Source organism: Carassius auratus, chromosome 11, assembly GCF_003368295.1.
Source record: "Carassius auratus strain Wakin chromosome 11, ASM336829v1, whole genome shotgun sequence".
Taxonomy (NCBI): domain Eukaryota; kingdom Metazoa; phylum Chordata; class Actinopteri; order Cypriniformes; family Cyprinidae; genus Carassius; species Carassius auratus.
This window is the reverse complement of record NC_039253.1, coordinates 14,870,126-14,896,904: the sequence shown is the minus strand read 5'-3', so window position 1 is coordinate 14,896,904 and position 26,779 is coordinate 14,870,126. Positions and strand designations below refer to the sequence as shown.

The window sequence follows — 26,779 nt, the reverse complement described above, 5'->3', positions numbered from 1 at the left end:
TTTCGGATAAAAAAACATAGCCTTTGTTTTAGGAATGGAGAATTTAAATCCCCAATCAATACCCCAGACTTCTAGGGGAAGTCGTGGCCTAATGGTTAGAGGGTTGGACTCCCAATCGAAGGGTTGTGGGTTCTAGTCTTGGGCCGGACGGAATTGTGGGTGGGGGGAGTGCATGTACAGTTCTCTCTCCACCTTCAATACCACGACTTAGGTGCCCTTGAGCAAGGCATCGAACCCCCAACTGCTCCCTGGGCGCCGCAGCATAAATGGCTGCCCACTGCTCCGGGTGTGTGCTCACAGTGTGTGTGTGTGTGTGTGTGCTCACTGCTCTGTGTGTGTGCATTTCGGATGGGTTAAATGCAGAGCACAAATTCTGAGTATGGGTCACCATACTTGGCTGAATGTCACTTCACTTTCACTTTTTTCACTTTCACTTTCACTTTCACTTTTCTTGTTCTAACACATGTATGTCCTTTTGAATAGCTGTGGCTATGTATGCTATGTTGCGTCCCCTTTTCTATATGACAGCATCATCTGCATACAACAATCATATATTTCTTACCCCAACTTTTTCAAATATGTCATTTACCATAATATTAAATAATATGGGACTAATTCCTCTTTCAACCATAAACTCTTCACTTATTCCATTAGCAACTCTCTTAACGACTCTTATTGAAGGTTGTGATAGAAAGTCTAGTATATAATTATACATTCTTCCACTGATTCCCATTTTATCTAATTTAATTAATATACCCTCTGTCTGTCTATCTATCTATCTATCTATCTATCTATCTATCTATCTATCTATCTATCTTTTGATGTCCATAGACCCGCCCACTACACCATGCGCCTCCAGCTGATTGGCTTACAGGAGCGCATGCGCCGTCGCTCTCTTTCAGTCTCGATTCTGAAGAGCACGACCAGACTTGGAAGAGCAAGAGGTGGAAGAACACAACTGAAGCGTCTTGTCTTTATTTTTATTTTTTAAAGATCTGTTAAGACAAATAATTTCGGTAAGAATATGCCAACTACATCAGTTCACACCTTGTATTTCATGTAGCCATACACAACACTGTCGACATCTGCAAAAAGGCAATGGTTTTGATCAGTTTAATGGAGGGCAGGGTGATTGAGAGCTGCAAACAAACGACACAGTTTTGTTTAAATTTGTAATGCGCAGCTAGCCAGTCATTTCTTCCTTTGCGTGCAATGGTTCTATTGTTTTCTTATTTCTGAGAAATGCTGTGCTGAAATGAAAGATTGAGGGGAATAGCAGCGAGCTTTGTTTCTGCTGGAGACGGCATCAGTCCATCTGCGCTTGTAAATATTACACAGACGGCGCCATTTTGTCATCTCGCTGGGTTTGAGGTTTGAATGGCTGATGACGCCATGCCATGGATCTTATTGTTAACTCTTATTTAACTTGAAGGCTGGTCATGCCTGTTTGTTTCTATTGTTATGATTCGCTTTTGTATTTTAGTGGTTGGTTGGGTTTTCCTGCAAAATCAAGCTTGCAAGCGTGTATAAGCTCTTATTTGACGCATACTTTGCTATGTGCTACGGATGAAACTCATTTCATATTCGATTTGTATCACGTTTGTAGCCAACTTTGTCATATTTCAGCATAAATCTGAATTATGGTGACATTTGAGTGTTGAATTTCGTGGAAATCTTGTGTTATGGTTTTTACCCAATGTTTTCAAAGTGCAAATAAGAGACTTCAACCTTGATGTCTTATTTGAATTATTTGGTTGATGGTAGTTACTATCTGTTTACATTCAGGTTTATGTTCAAATGGTTAGTGGCCTCTGATTATGTGACCTGGTTTCCACCTCTGGGGGTTAAGACACTTAACAGTATCTAACTGGTAGAATGTATTGTCACGTTTTTTGTCTAAATACGCTATTATGTAAGAACTAACCTAGTTTTTGTGGTTTCTGGTTGTAGGTGATCCGATAGGCATATTCCTCTCTTATTTAAACTGTTTACCCAGACATGAAAATTATGTTCTCACCCCAAAAAGAAAAAAAAATCAGTCGTCATCGAAACACAAATGAAATATTTTTTTAAATCTGTCTAACCTTTGAAAGTTCATGCAACTAAAACTTAAGCACATCAAAATGCACATAAAGAGATAATTCTTTTTTATTATAATTAAAATCACCCTGATAGTTTAATCCACAACATCTTGCTTTAAATGATGACAAATGAAGAATATGAAAAAAATATTTGGGTTTCCAAAGATGAACTGGTGTCTTGGAAGTTGAGTAAAAGACTTTCCATTTATGAAGGGGGTAAATGTGTGATGGGTTAGTCTAAATTGTGTGTGAAACTGGAAGAAAAAAGAAATGGTTTCTTAAAATTCCCATTGGTTTTTCTGTTGTTTTTAGTTTTTTTCTGATTCTGTATGTTTAAGGTTTACCAAATTGTAGGTCAGAAATATGAGTTAGGTTAAGAAAACAAGGATGCTGTTAGATATATTCTCCAATTACGTTTCTTTCACATTGCTCACAATTTAACCATTAGATTAATAATCAGATTTTCTCTTCACTCCCTGACACTTTTTTTTTTTTCTTCATCTCTGAAACTGTTCCTGTATTTTTGTTTTGGTATAAAGTATAAATGTTTGCCGGTATACTTGAGATACATGATATGCATGCATTTTAAGATCAATTCTCATGTTGATTGGTTTTGTGAAGCAGCTGGCCAACATCTCATGCGCACAAGTGGTGATTCAATTTTTTGTTTCGCTGTACAAGAATATGTTATACTAAATGGTCTGGAAATGGCTGGCACTGAATGGTTTTTCCTCATGGGTATGCTTGTTCTAATGCTGTTTACATATATTTTCCTCCGTTTATTCTTTTTATTACAGTCAAGAATTGATTTTAAATGATTGCCGTCAGGATTGGCTTGGGTATCCTGTGCATCTTGTAACGAAGCAGCACTTTTAACACAGGTAAGCATCTGAGGGATCTTAGTCAATTAAAATTCGATAGATGTGGTCAAATTATTATCATCTAAAAAAGATTAAGAAAAATGCATTCACATACGGTCTAGAAATGTGGCTTAATGACATTTCTTGTCTTAAAATATGTCATTGCAATATGTATTCTGTGCAAATGGTTGACTATATCTACAATGCAATTCTCTTTCTATCTTTTTATACATTGCTATTAAAGGAACACTGCACTTTTTTTGGAAATAGGTTCATTCTCCAACTCCCCCAGAGTTTTATCATTTTCGATTCCGTTCAGCCAATCTCTGGGTCTGGCAATATCACTTTTAGCATAGCTTAGCATACATCATTGAATCCCATTAGACCAGTAGCATCACATTAAAAAATGACCAAAGAGTTTCTATATTTTTTTCTATAAAACTTTACTCTTCTGTAGTTATATCATGTACTAAGACCGGCGGAAAATGAAAAGTTGTGATTTTTTTTTTGGCTGATATGATTAGGGACTTCAATTCCGGCATAATGATCAAGGAATTGTGCTGCTGTTACATGGCTGCAGCAGGCACAGTGATATCACGCAGCACCTGAAAATAGTCCCCAGCTAGTTTGTGTAGTTGCAGCTATAGCTGAGTTGCTGGGAACTAACTACTGCATGATATAGCTGCGCCTGCTGCGGCAATGTTACGGCAGCACAGTTATAACACAATATAACTACAGAATAGTCAAGTTTTAAATAGGAAAAATATCGAAACTCTTTGGTCATTTTTGAATGCAATGCTACTGGTCTAATAGGATTCAATGATGTATGCTAAGCTATGCTAAAAGTGCTATCCCCAGACCCGAAAAAACAGCTGAATGGATTAAAAAAAGGTAAAACTCATTTTATTAACTCTAGGGGAGTTGGAGAATGATCCTATTTCCAAAAAAAGTGGAGTGTTCCTTTAAAGTTTTTGGGGACAATAAGAAAATTGCTTCACAAATTTCTTTTAGGTTGTTGCTTGTTACCATAACCTGTTATAAAGCATATTAAAGCCTTTTAAGAGTTCCCACTGGAAATTTAAGGAGAATTTTGAAATTGATATTCCCCAGGCTGAAAAAGTTGAGGAAATTAAAATCTTTAAGAAATGCAATGTAAAGTTTTCTGGTTCTGCTCAGCTCAATATAATTTGTCAACTAAGCTATAATTTGCTTTTGGTGAGTGAAATCTCTCTCTTTTTTTTTGTTGTATTTTTTTTAAGGATTTAAAAAAAGGTTTATCACATTAATCACAGGTGACTATGTATAAAAACAATTAAAATTAATTCGTCAAAGTTTGGGGACCCTGTGGTCAGTTAATCATTAAGCCAGAAGCACTGTAGAATAGGCTACACCCGTGGTCTTCAATCCACAGCACAGCGTATGTTTTATTAAAAACACCTGAGTGATTATCAGCTCATTAGGAAAGATCTTCATGAACTGAACTGAATGTGTCAGATGTTCAGTGCTGTGACCCCAGGACTGTTTTTGCTTAAAGGGGTCCTATTATGCTTTTTCACTTTTTGAAATTTAGTCGTGTGTAATGTGAATGTTTTGGTTTAAAGATCTACAAAGTTACAAATCTCAAAGTCCACTTCAAAGGGAGATATTTAGTCAAATAAAATCCCCTTTCAAGAACTACAACGAATGGCTCATTTAGACTACAGTGTTGTATTCCGTGATTTTATGTCACAAATCGGCCCATTTGAATATTGTTAAAGTAATTCATACCTACAGAAATTCGAAAGGTTGTGGTGTAGGGAGGGGTGAGTCATGGTTTGAACACTTGGTTGAGTCCATCAGATAAGACGGCGACGACAAAGTAGGAGAGGGGGTAAAATCTTTGCGTGGCAGGGGCAGCTGCCACTGAGACCTGTCACTCGACCCGTCACCGCCAGGGGCAGCTGCCACTCTACCTGTCACTGCTATGTGCGCCTGTCACTCAACCTGCCACTGCTGCCACTCGATCTGTCACTGATATACGCGCCGTTCACTCGATCGGTCACTGATATACGCGCCGTTCACTCGATCTGTCACTGATATACGCGCCGTTCACTCGACCCGTCACTGATATACGCGCCGTTCACTCGATCTGTCACTGATATAGGCGCCGTTCACTCGACCCGTCACTGATATAGGCGCCGTTCACTCGACCCGTCACTGATATAGGCGCCGTTCACTCGACCCGTCACTGATATACGCGCCTGTCACTCGACCCGTCACTGCTATACGCGCCTGTCACTCGACCCGTCACTGCTATACGCGCCTGTCACTCGACCCGTCACTGCTATACGCGCCTGTCACTCGACCCGTCACTGCTATACGCGCCGTTCACTCGACCCGTCACTGATATACGCGCACCTGTCACTGCTATACGCGCACCTGTCACGGATACCCAGGTGAAAAAAAGTACAATTCTATAATGTATTTAAAGTGCTCTGTTTTCGCGCACTAATTTCGTTCTTTACATAAGTGTTGTAAAGTTGGTTTTAGGTTTGATATTCGCTGGATATTCGCCTAGGCTGCTTTAGGGACCGTCTACAAATTTACCTCTCAGTACAAAACGAAGTCCAATAATTAATACAAATTATATTTACAAAGCCATAGTAAATGTCATAGTAAATTTTCTGGCAAACTGAAATATTATATTTACAATGCCATAGTAAATGCCATAGTAAATTTTCTGGCAAACTGACAGAAAATATTTAACCAATATGTTGCTACAGACAATATCTCCCTTAATGTATGTACAGTACATAATTATTGTTAGAAAACAATTACTGTAATTAATCAAAAAAGGTTTTTATGTTCTAACGGTTGTAGAACATTCCTAGTTGCGAGACTGAGTTACTACAGGTGAACGTTTGCCAATATCACCCTTACTGTACATACAGTACATAATTAATTATCGAATACATATACTGTATTTGACCAAAAGGGTTTTTTATGTTCCAAAGGTTAATTATTCTTAGAAAAAAGTTTTTTTTCCCCAAAGGTTGCTGTACATTCCTAGTGACCAGACTGACTCTCTACAGGTTACATTTTCACAATAACAGCCTTACTGCTTGTATGGCACTCACATATTTTAATTAAAAACTAATTCATTAAAATTCACCTAATTCACATTCATATTTGTTAATTTTTTATTTATTTATTTTTGTGTTATATATGGTTTATGAGGACACAAATGTGTATAATGTCATGGGTAGTACAACATAATCATGGTTTATGAGGACATTTCCTGTGTCCCAGTAAAACAAAAGGCTTAAAAAACAAACAAAACAGTTTTTTCTGAAATTCAAATGTTTCCATAAGTTTTCTGTGAAGGGTAGGTTTAGGTGTAGGGTTTGTGTAGGGTGATAGAAAATACAGTTTATATAGTATAAAAACTTTTACACCTATGGAGAGTCCCCGCAAACCACAAATGCAAGAGTGTGTGTGTGTGTCTTTGTACAGTGCATTCATACATTTTAGGCAAGTAATCATAATTTTAAACCAAGCACATTTTACAAATTCCAAAACCTCATCAATCTTAATAACTTTTTTTCCTCATTTTATTGTTAAAAGAAAATCTACACTGAAAATAATGACTCTGTGGTATGGTAAAATCTATAACATTAATTCATGTAATTTATACATTGTAAAATCAAGATTACGTTGGAACTATAATATCTTAAGTAAAAATAACACTTATATAATAATAATAATTATGCACACCTTGATATATGAATGTTTTCACTTCCAGCCCTTATGGACAATTATATATCACTTATAAATGATTAAATTAAATATAAAATTAATTGTAGTTATTAAGATTAATGTGGTGTGGAATTTGTTAAATCTGCTTGTTAAAATAAAAACTATGGTCAGAATATCAACTTGTCTAATAATTAGGCATGCACAATACATACAAACACAAGTGCACAAACACACACACATACATCCATACATAAATGAATATGAATAATTTGCTATAAAATCCAAGGCCATTAGGAGAGTACTACAACCTTTAGAACATGAAAACCTTTTGGAAAACAAAAAACCCATTTGTTGAATTACAGTAGCTGATTTTGAATATGAATGACGTACTGCATGTACAGTAAGGGAGATATTGGCAAATGTTCACCTGTAGTAAATCAGTCTTGTAACTACTAACTTACTACAGTCTTTGGAACATGAAAAAAAACCTTCTGGTTAATGACAGTAATTGTTTTCAAATAATAAGTATGTACTGTACGTACTATACAGTAAGATAGAAATTGGCAAAATTTCACCTGTAGTAAATCATTCTTGTAATTACAAACATATGACAGCCTTATGTACTATAAAAACCTTTTTGATGAACCACAGTATTTTTTAATTATTTTCTAAGAATTATGTACTGTACGTGCAGTAAGGAAGATATTGGCAAAATCGCACCAGTATTAAGTCAGCATCATAACTACAAATGTATTACAGCCTTTGGAACATGAGAAAATCCTTTAGGTCAATTACGGTTTTTGTAAAGATGAATTATGTACTGCATGTACAGTAAGGTTGATATTTGCTAAATTTAAACTGTAGTGAGTAAGTCTCACCACTAGGAACGTACTACAACCTTTCAGAACTTAAAAAAACCTTGTGGTGAATTACAGTAATTGTTTTTTTTTTTTTTTAAGAATAATTATGTACTGTATGTACTGTAAGGTTTATATTTGCAAAATTTCAGCTGTGTAAACTCTGAAATTTCTGGACACTAGGAATACAACATTTGGAACATAAAAAACCCATTTGTTGAATTACAGTAATTGTTTTCTTAGAATAATTATGTACTGTATGTACAGTAAAGGAGATGTTGGCAAAATGTTACCAGTAGTAAGTCTGAAATGTACTACAGCCTTTGGAAGATTAAAAAAAACCCATTTGTTGAATTAAAGTAATTTTTCATAAATTTGTGTACCATACATACAGTAAGGAAGATATAGCTAAATGTAACCTGTAGAAAGTCAACCTTGTATGTACAAACATTCTACAGCCTTTAGAATACCGAAAAAAGCAGGGCTACTAAAAATTTAAAATAGAAATTTACTGTTTTTCACCTGGGTAACCCACCTGTCACTCGACCCGTGTTCCATCAAACCTTCTGTCAAAGTCACCAATACATGTGTTTGGCTTGCCTTCAGCTTTGAATATGTATGCTAGTTGGATATTGCCAGAGGGCCTTACTGCTTTTATTGTAGCAAATTATACACAATAGCAGATCAAAATAGTAGGCTAGCCTATAGTATAGTAGCTAGTAGTACTTTTTCAGGATTTAATTATTAATAAAAAGTTAAAAAGAAGAGCATTTACAGAAAATATAGATCTTTTCTAACAATGTAAGTGTTAACTGTCACTTTTCCTCAATTTAACACATCTTTGCTGCATAAAGGTATTACTTTCTTTCAAAAAAATAAAGGAAAAATTAATGACCCCAACTTTTGAACGGTAGTGTATATTGCAAAATAGTTCCATTTTAAATAAATGCTGTAATTTTTCACTTTTTATTCATTAAAAGAATCCTGACAAATTTATTTATATTAAGCAGCACAACATTTTTCAACATTAATAATTAATCAGCTTATTGAAGGATCTATTTCTGAAGGATCATGTGAAACTGAAGACTGAAGTAATGATGCTGAAAATTCGACTTGGATCACAGTAATAAATTACACTTTAAAGTGTATTATGTGTGTGTGTCTGTGTGTGTGCGTGCGTGCGGTGCGTGTGTTTGTGTGTATATATATATATATATATATATATATATATATATATATAACCTATAAGCCCATTATTACACTAACCATTATTTTAAATTGTAATAATATTTGACAATAGTACTGTTTTTTTCTTTGAATTTTTTATTAAATAAATGCAGGCTTAATGGGCATAAAATACTTATTTTTAAAAACATTACAAATAGCAATGCGTGTAAACTTTTGACCAGTACTGTAAATATTTATATATATATATATATATATATATATATATATATATATATATATATATATATATATATATATATATATATATATATATATATATATATATATATAGCAATATTTTTATAAAATGTATGTAAATAACAATTATTTCTTAAAATGCATGCAAATTGCAATAGTGCACTTTTTGGAAGTTTTAGCACAACAAATTGTTGGTGAAATACTTAAACTTTAATAAACATTCTTTTTATATACATGTATTGCATTTTTGTGTGATTTTATTATAATTATTTTAGGTTACTGTTGTATAACTTGGTTTCAGAGCTACATCATTGTGTATTTCAAATCTTGCCTAAACATTGTTAGAATTTATCTAGTCTAACAAAACTTTAACTAGACTTAACAAAACAGGCCTTTAAAATAAGAATTAGTTTTCCTAGTCAACTTACGAAGTAGTTACTTAAGAAAATACAACTATAACTGGTTACTTGACCGGTATACGGTGGTTGGAGAGGCGCAAGGCAAATTAATTCAGCAGTGACAGTTCCAGGCGCGTTTATCTGTTGCAGGTCGGGGGGCAGTTGCGTATAGCCGTGACCGGTCGAGTGACCGGCGCCTACACCCGTGACCGGTCGAGTGACCGGCGCGTATAGCCGTGCGTATAACCGTGACCGGTCGAGTGACCGGCGCGTATAGCCGTGCGTATAACCGTGACCGGTCGAGTGTCAGGCGCGTATAGCCGTGACCGGTCGAGTGACCGGCGCGTATAGCCGTGCGTATAACCGTGACCGGTCGAGTGACCGGCGCGTATAGCCGTGCGTATAACCGTGACCGGTCGAGTGACAGGCGCGTATAACCAGGGGCGTGTCTAGAGCATTTTCAGTGGGGGGGCCATGCTGGGGCACTGCCTCCTAATGGGGTGGCCGCCACTGCCCCCCCCCCCCCCCCCAAAAAAAAGCGAAATTCTAAAGTGTATTACGTATATCCTATTGATTTTATTATTATTTTTAACTTGAATAAGTTACTTGTAAACAAATGCAGTAATAAAGCACATTTTTGATTACTTTAGTTTTTGTCATCCCTGTATATATCCATTAAGTTAAATTTGAGAATACATATATATTTTTTTTTTCATTGAAAGAAACTCCCTATATCTTTACTTCTTTTCATGGCTTGCCACTGCTCTCTTCCCTACCTTCAAAAGAAACACTTATGTGTGTCTGTTTTTCTCAATCTCAAAAAAAGAAATCAAATTGTAAATGAAATGCACAGAATGCATCCACAACATTTCATGTGTAAATGGCTAAGTTAGGCCTGACAATTTAACTGACTCTCTAACTGACTTACTCTCATGCATTAACAAGTAACGTGTCACCAGACAAATATTATTATGGAACATTCTGTGCATATTGTCATTTGGTGCAATCTTGCTATATGTGGTCACTGTCACAAAATAAACTGATACAAAATATGCAAATCAACATGACATGTTTATTGTTTGATAGCCCCCCATCGTATTTTACTTTTATTGTGTTTTATTAAACGTTGACTGAACGTTCGATTGAAATCAACCACGACCAACGCGAGCAGAGCCTGACGGGGTAAAAACATTGATCTGAGAAAACCATACAAACATTTTAAACCATACATAAAGGTTACCTACCAGCTCTTTGTTTGGTGTCTTGTGATGTGTCGTTCTTGAACGACGAATCTTTAATGTGACTAGGGAAGAACAAGTCGTCTCTACGACGGCGACATCACTTTGATTGTTTTTTTTTTTTTTTTGTTTTGTTTTTTTACAGTGGATTCTAATCTTCAAAAATGACCGTGTTGTATGATTTATATCTTTTGAGTTCACCCTTCAGATTAGACTATAGAACTGTAGTGTTACTCGTTTAGGATTCAAAATGTTGTTTGCTTTTAATTTATGTCATTATGTCCTTTTTGAGCAAGCATCTTATACATATATTATTAAAAATGGATTAAAAATTAAACTAGGCTATAAATACTTTATTAGATTATTATATAGCCTAGTGTTTATTTACTGATAGACAGTCAAAAAGACAAATTAATCAATATTTTATTTATTAAAAGGTTTTATTTATTTATAAAATAATAACATCACAGATCCTCAAGAAACAGTAACAAAAACACAGTGACAGAAATGTCAGAATCTGTCATGGGTCTGTCACGTGATTAAGGAATGATTTGAACCCGAAGACTTGTCAGACACGAGGTGAGTTAATCACAGACTGAAGACCCAGGTCAAGAATTAATTAATTAAGTCCAAGATCGCGACGAGCGTTGTTTCTCTGAAGACGCTGCACTTCTTTGAATCCCGAACTTCAGTAGAGTCTATAGACTGATTTGCCATAAAATGAACCAATCACAAGACATCTTATAGGGGGGGCACCTGGGGTGGCCAATCGAATTTCAGGGGGGGCCGGTGCCCCCCCTGGCCACCACGTAGACCCGCCCCTGCGTATAACCGTGACCGGTCGAGTGACCGGCGCGCGTATAGCCGTGCGTATAACCGTGACCGGTCGAGTGACAGGCGCGTATAACCGTGACCGGTCGAGTGACAGGCGCGTATAGCCGTGACAGATCGAGTGACAGGCGCGTTTATCAGTGACAGATCGAGTGAACGGCGCGTATATCAGTGACAGATCGAGTGGCAGCAGTGGCAGGTTGAGTGACAGGCGCACATAGCAGTGACAGGTCTCAGTGGCAGCTGCCCCTGCCACGCAAAGATTTTACTCCTACTGCAAAGTAGTGCTGCTGTTGCGTCAAGTTTTCACAAGTTATTACACATGCACCTGAATAATTATGTAAATATGTATGTTACAGTTATGAAAGCTTTTATAATAAATTGCTGACAGTAAAATACTGGTCTGTCTTTAAAAAACTGAATGTAATTTTAATTTCGTCTTGCGTGTAATATCTGATAAAGCAGTGTTTGTGAGCTGAGCGCTGCTCTTTGTACAGTGTTACCGGGGAAACATCGATCTCTACCACTCCAACATCGCATCCTGCCTTCAGAGAATGAGTTTGCATATATATGCCACCACAAATAGTCTGTGGGAAACACTGGACTATGGTATACAAATCTGAAACATGATTTTGCCAAAAAAGAAAACCAAACAATAACTAACGTTGCCACTCTAATATGTCTTGCAAAATCTGTGAGTGCCAAGGTTCTTCACAATCCTCTTGTTCAGTATTCTCGGGTCTGAATCTGGCTCAAAGTGATATGGCAATGTTGACGAAATTGCTGCTTTCGCGAGGGGAGTAGCAGTACTGAAAAACCATCCAAGTTGTTCGCCAATCACAATGCACTGGGACAGCTAACCAATCAAAATACATTTAGTTTTTTGGAAGGCGTTCCATCGTCAAACCTGTTAATAATTGAGCCGTTTGTGCCAGGCTAGAGAGAAAGGTATTGTAATGATGTAAATTATGTGGAAAAACAATGTGTTTTTGAACCACCGATCATGTGAGAATGTTCTAGAACACCACTAAAACAAAACCAAGACTTTGTAAAAGAGCGTAATAGGACCCCTGTAATACAAAATACCAAACGGTGTTATTGATCTCGGTCTTCTTGTCAGATTTGAAGATTGTGACTGAAGTTAAACTCTGGCAAATGGCATGTTTAAAATGGTGTTTTAAGTAGAATGCTTTGTTTAAAAATATTATTAAATGCACTAAAAATTTGCCGTTGTTTGATAAGTTTTGTTCAGCTCAATTCATTAGTCAAAATATGTTTTGGTTTTGTTTGTTGCATGCTATAAAATTAAATCAAGTATGGTAGTGTGCTTTGGCTACAACTACAAAGGCATTAAACAATGTAATGAGCTAAGAGTTTGTGTTTCTTACTGGCTTTGCAGGGTTACAATTCAAGCTCTATTTTTTTCTGCTATAATTTGTTTTCCTCCATAATATTTGGTCTTGCTGTTGATTGTGTTCTTGTGGTTTGTATACTGGTTTTGTTATCTTTTTGCCTTTTACCATAGCCTGACGGTCGTTGCCTTCTTTCATCTACAGGTGTGTGTTATTGCACCTCAGCATGGCTGTGGTCATCCGTTTGCAGGGTCTCCCCATTGTGGCTGGGACTATGGACATACGCCATTTCTTCTCTGGATTGACCATCCCGGATGGTGGTGTGCATATTGTAGGGGGTGAACACGGTGAGGCTTTTATCGTGTTCGCCACAGATGAAGATGCAAGGCTTGGGATGATGCGCACAGGGGGGTCAATCAAAGGATCCAAGGTTTCTTTGTTGCTGAGTAGCAAAACTGAAATGCAAAATATGATCGAGCTCAGCCGTAGGCGCTTTGAAACTGGCAGTGCAGATGTTGCCACAGGAAATGGCAGTAGGCCGGGTCCACCAGTTAGTACTGGTGGAAGTGGAAGGGGCAACTTGTCAACCACAGCACAAAGTTTTAGTAACACAACTTCAACTACAGCCACCACAGCACCATCAACACATGAGCCTGTAAGCAACAAGACTGTCCCTACTTTTTCCACCACTACCATTGGCAACATGCCCCCAAACTTTAATAATTTCAGCAGCCCAAGTCTTAGTTTGGGATCCACAATGACCACAGCAATGTCGTCGATGAACTCTGTACCTCCCCCGATACCTCCCTTGCCTACCATGCAAACTCTACCACCGATGCCCCCCATACCAGTACCACCACCAGTTTCCACATTGCCACCAGTACCAGCTGTTAATCCGCTAACATCAGTGCCTCCGGTCCCTCCCATTGCACACATGCCGCACATGCCTGCGTTTCCTCCGTTTAACCCTGGTGTCCCTCCCCCAGTTGGCCCTGTCGCTGGTGGTTTAGCCTCTGGTCCACTGTCTCTCGGAAATCCCAATCCAATGTTCCTGAATCCCCTAAACCCTCTAAACCACCTGAATCTCCAACCTCACATGAAATCGCCAGTGACAAACCCAGATGAGTTTTACGTTCATCTACATGGCCTTCCTTTTTCAGTCAGTGAAATTGAAGTTAGAGATTTTTTCCAGGGACTTGGGATTGAGTCTGTTCGTTTGCTCAAAGACAACCTGGGTAGGAACAACGGCATGGCATTGGTTAAGTTTTACTCACCCCAAGAATCTTTCGAGGCTCTGAAAAGAAACGCAGGAATGATAGGCCAAAGATATGTTGAGATTTATCCAGCTACAGAGCGGCAGTGGAGAGAGAGCTCGGGACAGTCTAAAGCAGGTGGTGATGCCGAACAAAGCCGTCATCATCGTAGAAACGTCAATTCGCCATCACCCTCTGGCCGTGAGCGTGCCAGATCCCGATCTCCCCACAAACTAGAATTCTGTGTTTATTTGAAAGGACTCCCTTATGAAGCGGAAAACAAGCAGATCTTTGAGTTTTTCAAAAATCTAAACATTGTTGAAGATAGTATTTATATTGCATATGGACCAAATGGCAGGGCAACAGGTGAGGGATTTGTGGAGTTTAGGAATGAAACGGACTACAAAGCTGCTCTCGGTTGCCATATGCAGTACATGGGTAGTCGGTTCATACAGGTGCATCCAATCACAAAGAAAAACATGTATGAAAAGATAGATACCATTCGTAAACGGATGCAGGGTTCCCAAGGTGATCAGAAGAATAGCTCGGGTGAAGGAGGAAAGAGTGCCAAGAATTGTGCTCACATAACCAATATTCCCTATAATGTGTCAAAAAAAGATGTCCGTTTGTTTCTTGATGGCATTCAGTTGTTTGAGGAAAGCCTCAAGGTGTTAGTTGACGCAAATGGTAATGGTCTGGGCCAGGCTATTGTGCAGTTTAAGTCTGATGAGGATGCACTTAAAGCAGAGAGACTACATAGGCAGAAATTGAATGGCAGGGATGCTTTTGTTCATTTAGTAACATTTGAGCAGATGAAGGAAGTTGAGAGAAATCCTCCTCCCCAGGCAAAAAGAGGCCAGAAATCTCAAGGAAATTCCCATGCTCATGCCTATGTACACTCTCAGCCTCAGGTCCAAGTTCCCCAAGCACCTCATGCTTTTCCAGGAATGACAGGAGATGAGTTTAATTTTCTGAGAAATGCTGTAGGGACCCTTGGCAACGGGCCTCCTTTTGTCAACCCATTTATTGCCCCAGGTAACGGACTGGCAGCTCCGCCGCCTTTGCCGCCACTTGGTGCTTCTATGGGTGACATCTCGTTTAGCATTCCCCCACCAATGGTTGGAGGACCTCTGCCCGGTCCTGTTCTAGAGCATCCTGGTTTCAGACCCGATGGAAACAGTGCACCTGCCGGCTTTGTTAGTGCGCTAGAGCCCTTAAGAGGCATCACACCATTTGATAATGGATCTTCTCGTAAAGCAGTCAGCCAAAATCATGGCAATAGCCAAGGTCAGCGGCCAGGTTCTGAGAGTTTAAGAGGACCATCCAGCAGTGGTCCGGGTAATTCACGGCCCATAATTGTCAAAATTCAAAACATGCCCTTTACTGTGACCGTTGATGAGATTATTGATTTCTTCTATGGCTATCAAGTGTTGAATGGTTCAGTATGCTTGCAATTTAATGAGAAGGGTTTGCCAACTGGGGAAGCGATGGTTGCTTTTGACTCCCATGATGAAGCAATGGCTGCTGTTATGGACCTGAATGATAGGCCCATTGGGGCAAGAAAAGTTAAGGTTACTTTGGGGTGAAAGCAACATCTTAGTCTTTGTAAAGTGTCTTATCTTTTGGCATGGTTTTCTGGAAAATGTACTTATCTGGTTGTTTTATGTACAGAGTAAAAACTAACAAGTATTAGATTCTCTTTTTTCTGTACACATTATTTATCCAAGGTTGTAGGTACATGACGCATGTAATAATTGAGTAAAGACAATGTTTATTTTAAATTCCTCTAAACGGCATTAAGACTAAAGGTCAAAAATGTTTTAGTTCACATCTGCAGATCTGAAAGACATGTTTATAGTGGTAGGTTCAATAGAGCCTAATATCTGCGATAGAGGTTAGCTGGCAAGTACGTTTCACTCTCAGAATTCCTCGTTTTTGTATCTCTGCTCAAGTTTTACACATCTGTATCCATGCTGCATCTACACATTTCTTTCTGAGGTAAAAACCGTGCTGCTGTGCATTGTGTGCGAAATTCATGCCTACATTTGAGTTACAATGTTTGCTCTCTGCTGCAAACTTTTCTCTGTCAATAAAATGCAAATGTTCATGTCTTTTTCATTATCTGTTGCTGTCACATTGGATTGCTTTAAAAAGCCTGATGTCAAACCAATTTTGTAAATGCCAAGCGGGATGTGAAGCATATGCAGCATTGTAATATGTATATAAAAGCATTTTATTCTCTTTGCTTAGCTTCTGTTCTCTTGTTGCTGTGGTGTTTGATAGTTTCCTTTTTTTTATATAATGTTTGGCATTTTTTTTCCAGAGTTGCTGAAATGGATCAGTTTTTATGCTTAGTTTTCGACGTTCCAGCGTTTTTTCTTTTGTAAATAATTTCCAGCTTAACTTTTGTCAATAAAATGCCATACCTGAAATGATGACACTTAAAGTTATTGTGTTCTCTCTTGTCCTTCTGTTTTTTTTCCCCCAGTTCAGATGAACAATAAAATATTTTGCTGTGACTTCTTTGTTTGAATTTATCTAATCTATTTCTTGTTGCTTTAGACTGTCTTTATATTGTAGTCTCACAGTGCATTATTTAAATGTATTTTTTTTAACCTGAGATTTGAAGGCACTCTTTATATTTTCTGCTACCACAGATAAGCATCTTTAATAAAAGAATCATACTATTGAGTGGGTTCTGCTTGTTTAGAGTGGAACATTTTTCGTTCAGTTGAGCCAGGAAGCTACATTTTGTAATTATTTTAGTTATTTGCTTAAAGCTTAGTATATTGATCAGAAACCCATGAAATTTTGCCCTTGTTGTGCCACAAATGGATTTTTAAAAATGCTGTCTCCATTTGTAAAATTAAAGAGGAACACGTTTTTGAGTTGAGTTGTTTTTGAAATTTGTTCTTATGTTATACAAGAGAATGAACAATACTCATGCAAGCTGAACTGATGAGAGGTGCATGAATTGTTTCATTGTTTACACTGTAGATTATGATGGCAAATGTTATTGCTTCATAAAATGTGCTTTTCTTAAGATTTTTCACTTACTTGCATGGTTGTCATTTCTCTCTTCCGACCAGTTTTTTATTTTTATTTTATTATTATTATAAGGACTCAAGATTCTCAATGCCTTTTTATAAAAGCAGGTCAAGTGGGATTGCTTTCAAATGCTGTTCTTTGATGCTTTGAATCTGCTTGTGATGGTCTTGTGCAAAAGATCAAAAGATCAGGGTTATTTATGCAAGTTCTATATATTTGGGTTGATATTTTGCGCATCTGTTGTTGTGAAAAGCTTTGGAATTAAATTCATAATGAGTTGAGTGGATTTCTGCCTGTTTGGCATTCTCGAGCGGTTCTTCAGCTTTGTGGACTGCATATTTTGCTTAGTGCCTTTTTTTGACACTGAGCCTTGGTTCCTGATTAACATGTTAATGCTCAGGTAAGTGCTAATCACAGATATGACTACTGCTATAAAATATCAGTGAGCATTGGATGGTCTTCCAGATTTATTACTGTTTCTACATTTCAAAGGAAGGATGCATTGTGTTGGGGGGAAAACATGGAATTATTTAGCTTTGTTTTGAATAATCATCCTTGTTTTGAAAAAACTATGCTGCTATGCATTGCCACAATTTTGGAAACTTTTCGGCTGATATTGCAACCAAAAATGTTTTAAAGAAACTAGATTTTGAGGTATGCAATTGAAATACTGTGTCTATAAGTTGTGTGAGTTACAGCACTGCTTTGCAGTTGTGATTTATTTGGTGAGACTGGTGTTAAGGAGTGAAGTTTTTAGATTTAAATTTTAGCCTATGCATCGATTGCACTGCAATATAAAGAATCAACAAATGCCTCTAATTTGTCACTCTGAATGATTATCCATAAAGAAGGAACATAGGTAATATAGGAATTTGTACTGTATTTGTTCGCTTTTTGCAAATAATTTGGCCCAATTGAGAAATCTCTGTTACTGTGGAGACGGTGGTCATGAAAAGCAAGCTCTGCCTGAGTTTTTTTTTTTTTTTTTTTTTAACCCAGATGCAAAGTCAGGTTGCCTTTAAACCAGTCGAGATGCTGGTAGAATACGTTACAAAAAGCTGCTGATTGATCGCTGCATTGTTGGCTGTATATTACGTGAAAGTATAAACTCGTGCACTCGAGCTGTTATTAACGCTGAAACGCTTTTTTTTCCAGATTCATATTGGTAGTTTTGGTTACACGCGTGTTTTAATATCATTTTAAGTGTAATGAGTGTAAGTTGAAGGCGTTGGTTAAAATTAGAACTGCTTGTTGTCGCGTCCTCTGTGTAATGAGTCAGTCCACGTTGGTTTCATGCAGGCTGCTCTGTGCTGCGGCTGTTGCGGTGATTGACAGGCTTCTGGCCAATCCCAGCCTAGTTCAGCTGACGTTCTGACCAATAGCGTTGCACGTCTGGAGAGGAACTGAATGGCAACGCCCTGCTCATTTTGTATTACATGAACGACAGGGTGGAGAAGGCAGTTTTGGCACAGAGTATCTCCGAACGGTTTCTATAGTTTGAAAATTGTTAAGGGTATGATATTTTTGATTTCACGGTCGCATTTGTCAGCTCATTTTGTATTAGCGGATTGCCTGTACGCCGTTAAGCAATGTTTTTTTGCACAAGTTTTGCTTTTAATCGATTTATAATACATTTAAGGCGTGACTGTCGGGAAGTCACAGATACTCTGACATTTAGGCCATCAGATACGATATTTACATTACCTCATTTCTTTGTTATTTGTTTTAAAACGCATAACGTTAGTTTTGTGAAATGGAGCATCCACGGTTCGACCATATATTATATTTACTTTTGTTTTGCTTGACTACGGACAAGTTCAGCAGAATGCGTCCTTCTGAACAGTTCTTTCCCTTTTCCTTCATCAAATATTTCACTTCCTCGCGTTTGTCCGCATTAGTGATTCATAGAAGAGGTTTAGTTTCGAGACAGAAACTTTAACAAGTTTGTATCTTTTGTGGTTTTCAGATGGCCGCTCAATGTGTGTCGAAGGTCGAGCTCTCCATCTCTTGCAATAATCTGCTGGATAAAGATGTTGGATCCAAGTCTGATCCACTCTGTGTTCTGCTGCAGAGTGTCGGGGACGACAAATGGTCGGAGGTATGTATGTTAACCGTTAAAAAGCCTCTGTGGCTACATTACGACCAAATACCTTTTTTTTTTTTTTTTTTTTTTGAGTATAACAGCAGCTGACGCTCACTGCAACTTTACATTGGGCAAAAAAAGTGCTGAATGTCACAGCTTGCCAAAGTTGCAGTTCGCTGATTATTGACACCAATATGAACAGTGATTTCTGTGATTTATAATTGACATTATTTATACAATCATTGGTTATTAATTATTTAAAATGTAGTTTACTTGTGTGGGTGTGTATATCCTTGTTTGCTTAATGTATGTGATCACTGCAGGTGGAACGAACAGAGAGAGTGAAGAATTGCCAGGACCCAGAGTTCTCAACAAAACTTCACATTGACTACCACTTTGAGAAGGTGCAGAAACTAAAGTTTGGCGTCTATGATATTGACAACAAATCTGTTGACCTCAAGGATGATGACTTCTTGGGAGGCTTTGAATGCACCCTTGGCCAGGTATGTATCTAGAAAATTGTTGCATTGAGATGCACATATTCTTATATATTTTCATGCAGTGCTAATATTAGTGGGACTGGACTTCATTAAGTAAGGGACAATGTACATGAGGGATAATCGCAGAATTAAGGCTGACAGCACTAATGCTGTGTAAGACTGAAGGCCTTATTTTGTGATAACAACCAGCTGGATGCATGTTATTCTGTTTATAACACGGCTACATGCCACAAAAGTAAATAATTAGTAACGAAATATTGATTCAGGTTGAAATATTTGAACGCAAAGCTTCCATGAAGAAAGCATTTCAGACTATACGGGCATTAAAAGATATGGTAGTCATGCTACTTTTTACACAGCATTTCACCACATGAATAATTATGGTGATTAAATATTACTGGTTTAAGATTAAGTTGTTTTTTAATCTTACCTGTTTGTTATTTAACTACAAACCAACAACAAAGCAATCGTCGCAAAATGGCAGCAGCTGCGTTTGTATGAATAAAGAGATCAAGTCTGCAATACCAAAATGAAATAATTAAATATTTGTACAGAGAATATTTTATTTGCCAACCAAATGCAAAGCTTCCATGAAGAACATTTTTTCCCAGCAAGCGAATAGCACCGACTGCGGTTACCTGGATGCGCCTATGTTATTCGTTTTTACCGGTTGTTATTGATGAATAACATACCTCGGAATGTGGTGACTGTCCAATCAGAATCGAGTATTCCACAGAGCAATGTATAACAATGTATAACACATGCATAATGTTTTTTTTTATTTTTAACAATACACTTGAATTCACAGCTTTGTTTATGCATCAAACTTTACAACAGATTGTGTCATCTAGGAAGATCACCAGACCCCTTCAGCTCAAGGCAACAAAACCGGCTGGGAAAGGCACAATAACAGTATGTGTTACTAAACATTCTTACTGCTATTTCTAATATGGCATCACTGGTAACAGAAAATGGAAATGTATCACGTTAGAGTTTTACCACCTTCCCGATAAATGTTTTATATACCACATAATTAAATTAATTTGCATTTGCAGTGTCTTTATTTGCAGGAGAATTTAAGAGCTTCACAGAAGAATGATTAATTTGCATAATGTATGGTTTTTAGTAAGCCACAAAGAGGCCTCTGTTTGAGCAAATTAACATTTGCATTTGTTAATGTATGCAAAGTTTGTCAATATACCATTTGTTAGCTTTATACTGCATATCATTAGCTGTTTCTTAGCTTTATATAGAAATTCACTAGCTTTTTTAAAGTAAACATTTAGCTATGTTCTCTTTCTTTTTTCTTTCTTTTTTATATGAACAGATCACAGCTGAAGAGGTGAAAGACAACAGGGCTGTTGTGATGGAAGTAGAGGCCAAAAACCTGGATAAAAAGGTTGATATAATCAGCCTCTGTGTTCTTGCATCTTTCTGTAACCATTTATAATTTGAACCTTATAAAGTACAAGTTACTGCTGGCCAAACACACAAAAATGATTGCCATATTCAGTTTTTAAAAGCAGCTATGTACTGTTGTGTTCTTTGGAAGATGCATGTTATATTCACTACTTCTTTCAGGATATGTTTGGGAAATCTGATCCATTCTTGGAGTTTTTCAAGCAGGAAGAAGATGGGAAGTGGCAACTAGTTCACAGGACTGAGGTTTTTACCCACTTTCACTTAAACCGAGAACTTTTTGGTGTGTGTGCATGCAAAACAATTCATCAATTATAGAATTTTTTTTGCTGATGGTTGTTGTTTTTTTTACTTTTTTCTGTTTTTAATAGGTCATCAAAAATAATTTGAACCCATCTTGGAAAAAGTTTACTGTTTCCCTGCATACATTCTGTAGTGGTGACCTGAATAAACCAATAAAGGTATCAAAGGGTTTTTATGCTCAGTCATATGTGTGTTTGTAATAGTATCTTAATTTAACAATTTCACCATACAAGAGAAACCTTTGGTTTTATTTTAGAAGATAGTTCAGCACATTTATCTTCAGGATTATTGGAAGAAATTGGTGCTTTTGGCACTCAGCATAATTGAGAATTTGAAAAGTTACTCATCTACACTTAATGTGAACACTTCTTTTTTAAATTTCTATCACATATATAGCCTTCAAAAGTTAGCTGTCAGTAAAATTTGTTTTTGAAAGAAGCTTTTTCTGCTTAACAATCCTGCATTTATTTGATAAAATATATAGTAAAAACGTAAATAGTCAAACAATTATAATTTAGGATAACTGTTTTGTTTGAATATATTTTAAAGTAATGGAAATTGTTATTAAAATTCTTCTTCTTGTTGAATTTAAAGTTTAAAAATACATTTTTTAAATAGTAATTTTACCAAAGTAAAAGTCTTTACATGTTACTTTACTGTGATCAATTAAATGCATCCTCGTTTAATACAGGAATTAATTTCTTTAAAATGTACTACCCTCAGACTTTGGAACAGTAGTATACAAAATTTGGTGACAACTTTTGGACAAAGCTATAAGATCAGATAAAAAGACGTATAGTATCATTCAAATATAGCTGTGTACCTGTTTTATGTCCCCAAAGACACCATCAGCTAGCACTTTCAGTTGTCCTAGTCCTTAGACTAAAGCTTTGTCTAATTGCTAGGTAACTTGTTACGATAAGGATGAAGACACAAGCTCAGACATGATAGGAGAGTTCTCCTGCACCACCGCTAAACTAATGGAGGCTAAAGACAATGCGGTGAGCAGGATGCATGTCTGTTAACCTTCCATAAACATCTTTATTTTTCTTTCTGTCTGTCTGTGTCTGTCTGTCCATGGGTTTTTGTTTTAGGTTCATTGTTTTGATTATGATAGCGATGGCACTCATGATCTCATTGGTGTGTTTCAAACTAATGTGTCAGATCTGCAGAAAGCAGCTACTGGCTCCCCGGTGAGACTGCACCTTCAATGCTCCAGGCTTTCTTGTTGTCTTTGTGTTAGCAGTAGAATATTTCCTTTTCCTCACATAAATTTCTATTCTGATCCACTTCAATAATTTCTATGAGTTTTGTTGTAGGGCATAAGTGAAAAGTTTTCATTTTTGTAGGTTGAGTTCGACTGCATCCATCCAGAGAAGCAAAAGAAGAAAAAGAATTATAAGAACTCTGGGGTCATCAGGATTAAGTATTGCAAGGTTCAAACAATCTTCATCTGTTTCGTATGAAAACATACCAAGCAGTATTATGTGTTGCAAGTAGCAGAATTGTTTAGAATCATTTTAATCTCCATTCTGTCTTTCAGCTGGAGGCACAGTATTCATTTCTGGATTATGTAATGGGAGGTTGCCAAATTAACTTCACGGTAAGATCTGTCATGCCACAACATTTGCTTCTAATAGCAGGTGTTTTTTCTGTATTCATTTATACGCGGATGTAATGAATGGGTATAATGCAGAACATTACATTTAGGATGTAAATTGGAGGTGTGGTTTAAACTCTAAAACAAAGCAGAAAATTGTTTGGTTTTAGGTGGGCATTGACTTTACTGGCTCTAATGGAGACCCCCGCTCCCCTGACTCTCTGCACTATCTCAGCCCTAACGGCGTAAACCAGTATCTGTCAGCCCTCTGGTCCGTTGGCCAGGTAGTCCAAGACTACGACACGTAAGAGAGAGATTTTTGTCCGTAAAGTTCACCCTTTGAGCACTGTACTGAAAAAATTGTTGTAGAGAAAATATAGAAATATTAAAAATGTTTATTCAGCAGGAATGCATTAAATTGATCAAAAGTGACAGTAAATATATTTTTTAATGTTAAAAATTATTTATATTTCAAATAAATGTGGTTCTTTTGAACTTCTGTTCAAAGAATCCCCAAAAATATCAGTTCAATAAAAGAAAAAACAACAAAACTACAGTTTATTATAAGAAATGTGTCTTGAGCTGAGTAATGGATGCTGAAAATAACAGGAATTCATTCCATTTTAAAATATATATAATAATAATTACTATATTTATCAGTACTGTTCGTTTTTAAATGTATTTTTAATAATAAATTCCAGCCTTTTTGTGTGTGTACATAGAAGTGTTTTTTTTTTTTCCTGAAATAGATATATTTTTTCTATCTTCTCCTATAGTGATAAACTTTTCCCAGCATTTGGATTTGGTGCTCAAGTTCCTCCAAACTTCCAGGTTAGCCATTACAAGTGTCCTTGATACTTATTCACTATTAGTTGTAATAGAAATTTAATTCAACAAAAGTACATCTTTGCAATTTCTTAGGTATCCCATGAGTTCCCATTGAACTTCAACCCCAATAGCCCATATTGTCAAGGTGAGACTGACAATGTTTGAAAAATTTAAATAGAACAATTTGAACACCTTTTTGACTAGAACATGTTCTAAGATGCTAGTGTCACATGGCTGATGTTTATACCATGCAGGAGTGCAAGGCATTGTGGAGGCCTACCGGATGGTTTTGCCTCAAATTCGTCTCTATGGACCCACCAACTTCTCCCCCATTATAAATCACGTGGCCCGTATTGCAGCTGGAGCCGCCCAGCAACCAAATGCAGCAGTGAGTAACTCCACAGGCCTTTACTGTGGTGTGCTGCCTCATCCACAGGATGTGGTTTGATTGGTATTCATGTGTCTTTTGTCTCTGTTGTTTGCCATGGTATTTTCAGTCCATTCGCAACATGTATGTCTTTTTCTGTTTCAAAATTAGCAATACTTTGTGCTGTTGATCATCACTGATGGAGAAATCACTGATCTCGACCAGACCAGACAATCCATAGTGAACAGCTCCAAACTGCCCATGTCCATCATCATCGTGGGTGTGGGTGAGGCAGACTTTAAGGCCATGGAGTTTCTGGACGGGGACAATGGAGTTCTCAAATCTGTGACTGGAGAACCAGCAGTCAGAGATATTGTGCAGTTTGTGCCCTTCAAGCAGTTTGCCAGTGTATGAGCCTCTTAAAATATGAATTGGTTTAATGTTCTTAAATTCACATCCAGTGTTTTCTGTAATTATATTACTGTCAGTAATTAGCCCATCTCTCGTTTCTCCTTAGGCTCCCAAAGAAGCGCTGGCTCAGAGTGTTCTAGCCGAGGTGCCAAATCAGCTGGTGTCATACTTTAAAATGAGAAATATGGCTCCTGTCAACCCACCTTCACCTGTCAAGTAGACACCGGTTGGGAGACTGAATTGTAGGCTTCTAAAAGAAATAGGAGTTAGTTAGAATTGGTATGGGCCACCACTAGAGGGAACCACAGCTCTGTTAAAGGAAGACTTTCATTAGAGTTCTTTCTCAGTCCTTCATATTTTTCTTTTACTTTCCAAGATGGTCATTCCTTATATTATTCTTTTCCAACTGGAGAACTTTTTATATAAATGTCTTTTTTTTATAGATCTATTTCTCTATATTATTCCATATATTTTTGTATTATTGTTCATGAATACAGATGCCTTGGGTTTTTAAGCCAATATTTGAAATCACTTTTAGGCCTTGCTTTGCTTTTTGATGTAGTTGTATGCCATATCAATTGGGAATGCTGTTGTTTCTGCGATCTAGTATTTGTCAGAAGAAAAAAAAACTGAATGACTCCAATCGCATTCAATCACTTTGCTGCAATTAATAATCACAAATAATCATGGTGCCATAACAGAGTGAGTAGCTATAACTTTACCAAAGAAATTGCTGCATGTTTTTCAATAGCAAACTGTTCTAATATAGTGTGAAGCTAGAATCTTTGAGATTTGTTTTGCTAATATGTTATCATTGTTTTGATGTAGTATGAATTTGAGTAGAATGGATTTTAAAAATACTGGTTTACTTGTATAAAGACACAGACATTGGGATCATAGAACTCCTTATCCGTTATGCCTTTTTATTTTGAGGATTTTGTACATTGTGTCAAATACTATTTTAAAGATTTTAAAGATAAAGAGCTGTTAATTTTATCTAACTCAAATGTTTGCACCTTAATCGCACAGTAAAGTTAATTGCACTTCTCTAGATCTATTGATTTTAGAAATGTACTCTTGCTCTTGCCACGTAAAGCCTTATGGGACTATTATCTTGTTTAAAGAATCTTTTTAGGGAATGGTATTGTAATCATATGAATGATTTTCTTCTTAGTAATTCAACATGTTCTTCAAAAGCCATTGTCACTCAGTTACACCAATTTTAGTGTCACAAAAAATGCTGAATAAAATAAAATTGCCTTATTAACACACACAAGACGTGTATGTCTGTCTGTGCAACAAAAAAAGCATAGTTTTATTTCAATAAACTTATCCAATTCTCACTTGTTCGATTATTATTTGAAGTTAATGGAATTGAAATGCAGAATGAACACAGCTGTTCACCTGTATACTCCTATTACACCCTTTGGTTCAACTGTTAACTATTGAGTTATCATAGGTAAATATAACAACTTGTCTTCTGCCTGTGGAGTTTTCTGTCTGATTGTATGCTCTGACTTTGGAGGTTACATGAATGCTGGATATTTAAGAGCGGGCTTATTGAGGATGTCTTTGTCTAGCACTTACTTTAAGTCAGATTTGAGTGTTTTGTTTGTACCTTAAGAACAATGAAGACCAACTTCACTCAAAGCTAACACAGTGGAACAGGATTAGAAGACACAGAAACCCAGCAGCGCTTGGCCATTTCTATTAATGTCCTTTTAAAGAAGATCTATAACTGCCAGGGAGATAAGACAGGAAAGTGGTCTTTGTTTTTTAGAGGTAAGTGCTAGATATTGAGGAATAATCGCGTTGTCATATTATTCAGTTTAATTGGGGAATGAAAATTTTTTGTATTTATATAATGTGAGAGGATATTTAGAAAAGCAAAAAAAAAAAATTACCCCTGCCACATAAAGGAAAGCTCATCAGTCGCTACAAAACCATTCAAACTGTTTTCCATTAATATATTAATTGTTATATATTTTTAAATGTAATTTATTCCTGTTTTAGTAGCCAATACTCCAGTTTTCATTGTCACATGATCCTTCAGAAATAATTTTAACAAGAACTATTTACTATTATTATCAATGTCTTTACTCTCACTGTTTGATAAATTGAATGAATCCTTGCTGATTAAAAATAGCATTGTCCCAAAGCTATTGAAATGTAGTGTGCTGGTTACCATGC

At 36.8% G+C, this 26,779-nt stretch overlaps 2 protein-coding genes across 6 annotated transcripts; both read left to right on the top strand.

Moving 5' to 3' along the window:
• Positions 1–903: 903 nt before the first annotated feature.
• Positions 904–25,896, top strand: cpne1 (copine I). Of its 4 annotated transcripts, XM_026275613.1 has the most exons (17): positions 966–1,016; positions 2,879–2,962; positions 19,045–19,176; positions 19,485–19,664; positions 20,499–20,573; positions 20,989–21,060; positions 21,243–21,326; positions 21,452–21,541; positions 22,478–22,576; positions 22,733–22,819; positions 22,927–22,986; positions 23,154–23,287; positions 23,760–23,814; positions 23,905–23,956; positions 24,066–24,199; positions 24,350–24,586; positions 24,696–25,896. In XM_026275613.1, exons 3-17 carry the CDS (start codon positions 19,045–19,047, stop codon positions 24,807–24,809), a joined length of 1,605 nt encoding a protein of 534 aa, XP_026131398.1. In that variant the 5' UTR covers positions 966–1,016; positions 2,879–2,962; the 3' UTR covers positions 24,810–25,896. The 4 variants fall into 4 exon arrangements, with proteins under 4 accessions (XP_026131399.1, XP_026131398.1, XP_026131397.1 ...); XM_026275614.1 differs by lacking the exon at positions 2,879–2,962 and having other exon boundaries at positions 904–1,016; XM_026275612.1 differs by lacking the exons at positions 966–1,016; positions 2,879–2,962 and adding an exon at positions 18,470–18,591.
• rbm12 (RNA binding motif protein 12) lies at positions 913–16,547 on the top strand. Of its 2 annotated transcripts, XM_026275610.1 has the most exons (3): positions 917–1,016; positions 2,879–2,962; positions 12,982–16,547. In XM_026275610.1, the coding sequence occupies exon 3, from the start codon at positions 13,004–13,006 to the stop codon at positions 15,614–15,616; it is 2,613 nt and encodes an 870-aa protein (XP_026131395.1). In that variant the 5' UTR covers positions 917–1,016; positions 2,879–2,962; positions 12,982–13,003; the 3' UTR covers positions 15,617–16,547. The 2 variants fall into 2 exon arrangements, with proteins under 2 accessions (XP_026131396.1, XP_026131395.1); XM_026275611.1 differs by lacking the exon at positions 2,879–2,962 and having other exon boundaries at positions 913–1,016.
• Positions 25,897–26,779: the final 883 nt, after the last annotated feature.